This window comes from Lathyrus oleraceus, chromosome 5, assembly GCF_024323335.1.
Source record: "Lathyrus oleraceus cultivar Zhongwan6 chromosome 5, CAAS_Psat_ZW6_1.0, whole genome shotgun sequence".
Classification (NCBI taxonomy): domain Eukaryota; kingdom Viridiplantae; phylum Streptophyta; class Magnoliopsida; order Fabales; family Fabaceae; genus Lathyrus; species Lathyrus oleraceus.
The window spans coordinates 504,007,925-504,016,278 of NC_066583.1; the positions used below are offsets into that span (position 1 = coordinate 504,007,925).

Genomic DNA, 8,354 nt, shown 5'->3' on the forward strand with positions numbered 1-8,354 from the left:
ATTGAAATGAGAATTTTAATTTATTCAATATGATCATAAACCAAATGAATCGATTAAATGGACAATTAAAGTGAATATTACTTCAAGGACTAAAGTCCACCTAAACATGAATTAGGGAACACACTAATCAAATGGGAAATTAACAATCCAAATCATGAATTGAAATCTAATGAACATGATCATGACAATCATAAAGTGATATACGAGATGAATAGAAAAATTAACCTAAAACGAATCATGATAAAATCTACCATTAACCATATAAATCCAAATCTACAAAATGATCAAAATGGATTATCAACCTAATGGCCAATCCTAAACATGGTAAGGTTAACAACAATTGAATTAACTCTGAAAAATCAAGATTAACCTAATTTCTAACCAAATTAGAATCACAATTAATCATGAATTAACCTAATTACTAGGATTAATCTACTTAATCACTAAAACCATGTTAATTCCTAGTATTTAAAAAAATTAAGAATTAATCATAATTCCTATCAAGATTAACACAACAGAATCCACATTAATCAAATAAAATTAACTAGGATTAATAATAAATTAATTAAGATTAGGAAAAATGGATTAGGGCTTTAACATGAACATGGGTATGAATCCGGAAAATTACTTGGGCCAAAGGCCCAAGTCTCCAAAAAAACTCCAAGGTCGGGTTTGGAAAATTTTACCTTGTACCCCTACGATTAATCCCATACCCCTACAAAAATTTAAAAATTCCCATTTTACCCTTAATTGGTTTTAACCAATTTACCATTTCATTTTTACCATTCAGTTGAAAATTCCAAAAATTACACTTTCACACCCCTCGCACCGGAACACTTGCAAAAAGACTTCCGGTATGTATTTTTCCAAACCGGAAGACTTATGGGAAGACTTCCGGAACACAAAAAAAAACAAACCGGAACACTTAAGGAAAGAGTTCCGGTTCACATAAAAAAATTTCAAAAAAAATTTGCATACCGGAACTCTTTGGAGAAGAGTTCCGGTTTGTTTTTTTTGTGTACCGGAAGTCTTTCTTTAAGTCTTCCGGTACGTGTTTTTTTTTTTTTTTTTTTTTTTTTTTTAATTTTTTTTTTTTTTTTTTTACAGAAATGGAAAATCTTCCCAAAATATGTGTAGATACTACTGATGCGTTTATGACGACGGAAAGATTTGGTACACGAGAAGAGGTTATCAGATGGATTAAAGAGGTTGGAATCGACAATAAAGTAACTGTTATTATCAGTCGTTCAGATACTAAAACGGGGAAGAGAGGGAGAAGTAACAAAATAATATTTGGCTGTGATAAAGGTGGGAAACACAAGATTAGTGATAGTGGTACCCAAAGTGCGTCCAAGAAATGTGGATGTCCATTTAAAATCAGGTCGACTCCGGCGAAAGATGGATCTGGTTGGAAGATTGATGTAAAATGTGGGTTACATAATCATGGTTTACCTGATAGATTAGAAGGTCATTCGTTTATTGGTAGGTTGACCACAGATGAGAAGCAACATGTCGCTGATTTGGCAAAGAGACATGTAGCACCTAGAAACATTTTGCTTTCCTTGCAAGACAAGTTTCCTGAGAATGTCACTCGTATTACGCAAGTATACAAGCATAAGAGTGTGATAGAAAAAGAGATAAGAGGTCCAAGGAGTGAGATACAACATCTGTTTAAGCTTATTGAGGATGCAGGATATGTGTATTGGAGTAGAAAAAAGGATGACTCGGAAGTGGTGAGAGAGATATTTTGGGCACATCCTGATTCAGTGAAGTTGTTGAATATATTTCCGATTGTGTTAGTTATGGATAGCACCTACAAGACAAACAAATATAGACAACCTTTGTTTGAAATTGTTGGCATGACATCGACTGAGTTGACTTTTGCTGTTGGATTTGCATATATGGAGTCTGAGCAAACAGAGAATTTTTGCTGGGTATTGGAGAAATTAAAAGAGTTGTTTGTGAAGAAAGACATGTGTCCACAAGTGATTTTGACAGATAGAGATCTTGCTTTGATGAAAGCAATTGAAGTTGTGTTTCCCAACTCGATTAATTTGCTATGTAGATTTCACATTAACAAAAACGTTGGTGCCAAATGCAAACAACATGTGGTGAATGACCTGCAAAAGACGATAGACACATTATGGATGGAAGTTGTCTGGGCTAGTGATGAGGTTGAGTATGGTCAGCGGTTGCATCAACTTGAGCAAGCATGTGTTGATTATAGTGGATTTATTAATTATGTGAAAGACACATGGTTGACTCCACATAGGCATAGATTTGTTGGAGCATGGATTAATCGAGTCCTACATTTGGGTAACACAACGACTAATCGGTACGTCTTATAATTTTATATTTGATTTTTTTTTTATGTTTTTTGATGTGTTATTTTCAATATCTGATATTTTTAATACTTAATATTTTCAATATCTAATGGTATTTTTTATATCTGATATTTTTAGGGTTGAATCTGCTCATTGGAAGTTAAAGCAGATGTTAGGAAACAGTATAGGTGACATGGTCAAATGTTGGGAAGCCATGAATAACAACTTGAGGTTACAACTGGGAAACATTAGAGCTTCATTTCAAAAGAGTTTTTACGAAGTTGAGAACGCGCACGTAAGTCCCTTTTATGGTCATACATTGAAGATGTAGTTAATGTTGAATCAGATGGTAATTGTGGATTTAGAGTCATTGCATCATTGCATGGATATGGTGAGGATGGTTGGTCAATGGTTCGCAGAGAGTTGGGGTTGGAATTAATAGACAAGGATAGGTCAACTTTGTATGACAAGTTATTTTCTAATCGGTTGTCAGCTGTGAGAGAATCTTTGATGATAGAATCGTTTGGTTCACAGCCACCTGAAAAATGGATGAGTCTACCAGATATGGGTTACTTGATAGCCAATCGTTATAATGTTGTACTTGTTTGTTTAGGCAATCCGTGCATCACTTTCTTTCCGATGACAAGTTCACATTCACCAAATGTCTCTATTTATTGCATTGGTTTTGTTAACCAGAATCATTGGGTTCAGGTATGTATTTTTATGTCTAAATATTTTAATTATTCCAGTTAATATTTTATGTTATATGACTTAATCTTTTAATTATTTTACTTTATCAGGTTAACATGAAAGAGGGGTTTCCATTGCCACCGGTCACATTAGATTGGAAGAAATTTCGTTCTCATATAGCAACTACTTGGATGCTAGGATTTGCAGGACGTATGCAACATTGGCAATTACTTACACCTGTATTAGCATGATTATGTAATCAAAACATAAATATGTAATCAAAACATGAAATCTATATTATTATGTTTATTATATTCAAAGCTTAATACATATAATCAATGTGAACGAGAAATATGCAAAGCTTCAAATAAATCAGAAAACTGTGGATCTTCCTCTTCAGCATTAACCTGTCTCAGATAGCGACGAATCAATGTAGATACACGAGCCCAATCAGGATCAGATGGCCCGGCGTCATATACAGGAACGGGTACCTCTCTAGGAGCGTCACGATGGGGAGGGACCAACCGTGGATGGGAAACACGATAATACCACTCCAGATAACCGTCTACTACCTCAGATGGAGTGGTGGCCACGGAAGATGAACCGATCACATCGACAACACTCTGATGGTAACTGATCCAATCAACATTAATATCCGTCGCCATCATACAATCCAGAGGTGGGGATGGAACATACTGTCTATACCCGAACTGACGTAAACATCTATCAGGCAAGTATGGAACAACTGTTTCACCCCACTTCAAACAGCCCCTGTAAAGACATATCTCATCAAATACACGCCATGCTCTATGATCCTCAAATGGTCGCCAGATGACGTCGGTAGGTGTCAGCTCGTCCAAAATAGGTCGTAAATCATCGACCTTCAGGACTCCCTGTCTATATGACCATCTCATCGCTCGGGGAAGACCACAGTTTCCAGCAGGATTCCAATTCTCCCCTCTTTTTCCAACAGTTGGAAAATACTCGTGAATCCAACACTGTTACAAAATAAAAACATAATAAATAAAACAAATTAAGTTACAATATTTTATAAAATGAATCCAACACTTAATTAACAAAATTAAATTATATACCTGTAGGAGAGTAGGATATCCACCTAGCTGTTTGCAACTGTACATGGACGCATCTCCAAGATATCGGTAGAGGGTAACTAGTGCAGCTGCTCCCCAACTATATCCTGAACATCCATCCAAGTCCCTAAACAGGAGGAGGTATCGTGCCTCTACAAGTGTAAAGGTCTTATCAGCAAATATGGTGGAACCCACCAACATCAATAGATATGCTCTAGTCGCATATGCCCAGCTGGAAGCAGCCCTATGATGTACGAATATATCATATAACCACTCCAACTTGTAATACGACCCCCTGCAGCTCCGAACATGTGACTGTGCCTGACTCTGTGACACTCCTAGGTAGTCCACAGCAAGTTCAACAGCTAGCTCTTCAGTCACATCCTGAGGACTCCAAAAGATACCCCTAATGGGCAAGTGAAGTAGACATGCGACATCATCTAAAGTAATGCTCATTTCACCAAACGGCATGTGAAATGAAGATGTCTCTAGATGCCATCTTTCCACAAATGCAGAGACAAGATTTGTGTCTATCTTGTTCAGACTCGTTCTCTGCAGTGAAGCTAAACCGGATCTAGATACCCAACTCTCCATCTGTGGTGGAAGAGCCAATGGAACCCTAGAATTCAACTTCAGTCCATGTCCGGCAACCTTCAACTCTTTCTTTGGTCCTCTTTCCTAAAAACAATTAAAACACATATTAGAAAACAAATTATAAAATATTCAACTATTATTCATTTTCAAATATAGTCCGTTTACTTACCTCACCGAACCATATATGTCGAGCAACATGATGCTCGTACTTCACCAAAAGCGATGTATCGTACGGCCCTCCTGGATATCCAGTCGGCTCAGCTGCAGCTGCAGATGAAGATGCACCCCGGTCTAACGTGCGGACTGGAATCCGGCCATCTGCACCTCTTCTTCGAACCACTGCAAAAATAATGTAAAAAAAATTATTAAAAAAAAAAAAAAAAAAAAAAATTACGTACCGGAACACTTCAAAGAAGAGTTCCGGTACACATCATCCAAACCGGAAGACTTGAAGAAAGTGTTCCGGTATATAAGTATACAAACCGGAAGACTTTCTAGAAGACTTCCGGTTCAGTGTCCAAAAAAAACAACAAACCGGAACACTTAAGAGAAGTGTTCCGGTATACAATTTTCAAACCGGAAGACTTACTCTTAAGTGTTCCGGTATACAATGCAAAAACGCCAAAAAATTTTCTTCTCCGGAAGTCTTCAACGAAAATGGTAAAAAAATTTTGAAACGGAAAATATACCCTATTTATATGAGGGTATTTTGGTCAAAAAATTTTAAATGTAGGGGTATGGGTACAATTGTAGGGGTATAGGGTAAAATTTTCTCGGGTTTGATGCTCATGAGCTTGGATTCGATTGCATGCATAGTGGAGAGATTGAAGGAGGAAGGACCTATCAGGTTTATCAGAGACTCTAGGTGATGCCTTCGATCTTTGATCCTCTTCTCCTTATCTTTTTCTTCTCTCCGGCTTCTGATATGTGCTGCTTCGAAAGGTTAAGAAATGTTTGTTCTGTTAGAATTTCGGAATTTTCACTGGATGTGATTCTCCTATTTGAGTTTTTTGTGAAAAATATTGGTTGTGAATTGTTATTGAAGAAGTTGGTTCTCTTTTCCCTTCCTCTGTTTGGTAAATATGCAGGATACATGGTTTATAATTGGAATTTTTTTTTGAAGTTCAATCTTGTTTCTAATATTTTTTTCTGTCTTCAAATTGATCAAGGCCACTGTACAAGTCAGCAACTTCATTTTGTGTGCCATCCTTATTCATCACATTGAGTATTGGAAGACCTAGCTTTCGAATGCGATATCTAATATGATACAGATATCCAGATTCTTCTGAATACTTAACTTCCAAGTCAGAAAGTTGGTGACCAATTTACCATATAAGAACCTTGATAAATCAAGCCTTTCTCATGAAGCCTAAAAAATTCCTCAACTACAGCTTGACTTAACTGTTCATCAAGGGTGAAGTGCTATTTAGACCAATCACACGATGCACCAAGTCTCTTAACCTGATTTGTGATAGTTCCACCATACTTCTCTTTCCACTGCCATACTTTTTTTCGTGAATTCATCTCTACCCATTTCAACCCTTTTGATTCCTCAGAATCTAGCATTCTTTCAACAACCAACTGAGTTGCAATACCAGCATGTCTTAGCATTCTCAGCCTTTATTTTAGCATAGTTAATTGCTTCCGGTTATTGTTTTCACTCGTGTATTCAATGGCTATTTATGCCAATGCTGCAGTTAATAAAACCAAGTCATTCAGTCCAATTGTTTAGTTCTTTCTTTTAGTTTCAATATCTATAAAAGTTCTCAATAATTTGGTATCAGATCCCCCACTGAGCCTGATCTATCAAAGCAACAGTCTTTGATATTCTTGCAGCAACAAAAGAAAAATGACTACAGAAGGGAGCTTTGTGTAACTCGCGATCCCGCGGTTTGATGGTCATTATGATCATTGGAGTATGTTCATGGAAAATTTCCTCAAATCAAAGGAATATTGGGAACTAATCGAGCCTGGCTATGTTGACCCAACAAGTGGAGTGGTACCGACAGAAGCACAACGAAAGAAGAACGATGAGATGAAGTTGAAGGATCTCAAAACAAAAAACTATCTCTTTCAGGAGATTGATCGAACTGTGCTCGACACCATCCTTAAGAAGGATACTTATAAAGATATATGGGATGCTATGAAGAAAAAGTTTGAAGGAAATGCAAGGGTCAAAAGGTCTCATCTGCAAGCTCTCCGCAGAGAATTTGAAACTCTTGAGATGAGATCTAGTGGAGGTGTAACAGAATACTTCTCTAGGGTCATGATAGTGGCCAATAAAATGAGAATATACGGGAAAGATATGTCAGACGTTAAAGTGGTTGAAAAGATTTTACGCTCTTTAATTGAGAAGTTTAACTATATTGTTTGTTCTATTGAAGAGTCAAAGGACATCGACGATCTTTCTATCGATGAGTTACAAAGCTCATTAATAGTGTATGAACAAAAGTTCTAAAGACGCAGTGGCGAAGAACAAGCCTTGAAAGTTACATATGAAGCAGGAAGAGGTTGTGGTCGAGTTGGTTATAGAGGAAGGGGGAGAGGTAGAGGTCGAACAGATTTCAACAAGGCAACCATAGAGTGTTACCAATGTCATCGACTTGGACATTTTCGTTATAAATGCCCTCGCAACAATGAAGCTAATTATGCAGAATTTGATGAAGAAGCAGAAATGCTTTTGATGTCTTATGTGGATCTGTTTGAAGCTAAAAGACAAGATGCATGGTTCCTTGATTCAGGATGTTCTAATCATATGTGTGGTGATCGAACTATGTTCAACGAACTTGATGATAAGTTCTGACATTCTGTAAAATTGGGAAACAACACTAAGATGGATATGATGGAAAAAGGAAGTGTGAAATTTCTTCTAAATGGAATGAATCTTGTTGTTACTGAAGTATAATATATTCCAGAATTGAAAAATAATCTCTTAAGTATAGGGCAGTTGTAAGAAAAGGAGTTGGCAATTTTGATCAAGGGAGGAAGTTGCAAGATATTTCATCCAGAGAAGGGTTTGATTATCTTGCTGCCCCAAACTCAATCCTCTTCACAAGCACAATCTGATCAGTGCTTTCACACTAAAGCTCAAGAATTGTCGCATCTCTAGCACCAAAGGTATGGACATCTAAGTTACAAAGGCTTGAAAACTTTGTTGTACAAGAACATGGTTTGTGGACTTCCTCAACTCTCCATATCCATTGTGACATGCGTTGATTGCATCAATGGAAAGCAACACCGTGACTCTATTCCAAGGAAGATTAATTGGAGAGCAACGCAGAAGTTAGAACTCATTCATTCAGACATTTGTGGTCCTATCAGTCTCATGTCTAACAGCAACAAAAGGTACATCCTATTATTCATTGATGATTATAGTAGAAAAGCATGGGTGTATTTTCTGGTAGAAAAGTCTGAGGCTTTAAATTCTTTCAAATGCTTTAAAATCATGGTTGAGAAGGAAGTTGAGATGTCTATTATGTGTCTACACACTGATAGAGGGGGTGAATTTAATTCAAATGAGTTCGATGTTTTTGGCAAACAAAATGGAATTAAGAGGCAATTAACCACTGCTTATACTCCACAACAGAACGGCGTCGCAGAGAGGAAAAACAGAACTGTTATGAACATGGTTCGTTCCATGCTATCTGATAAAAAC

General features: G+C 36.9%; 2 protein-coding genes across 2 annotated transcripts; one reads left to right on the forward strand and one right to left on the reverse strand.

Moving 5' to 3' along the window:
• Window positions 1-443: 443 nt before the first annotated feature.
• Window positions 444-5,444, reverse strand: LOC127081630 (protein MAIN-LIKE 1). Its single transcript, XM_051021869.1, has 5 exons — window positions 5,289-5,444; window positions 4,869-5,038; window positions 4,109-4,783; window positions 3,587-4,012; window positions 444-461 (listed from the first exon to the last, which is right to left on the reverse strand). Coding segments are annotated over exons 1-5 (1,290 nt in total). The 5' UTR covers window positions 5,290-5,444.
• A 1,179-nt stretch (window positions 5,445-6,623) lies between these two features.
• Window positions 6,624-7,502, forward strand: LOC127081631 (uncharacterized). The gene is made up of 2 exons (XM_051021870.1): window positions 6,624-7,117; window positions 7,166-7,502. The coding sequence occupies exons 1-2, from the start codon at window positions 6,624-6,626 to the stop codon at window positions 7,500-7,502; spliced, it is 831 nt and encodes a 276-aa protein (XP_050877827.1).
• The last annotated feature ends 852 nt before the right edge of the window (window positions 7,503-8,354 follow it).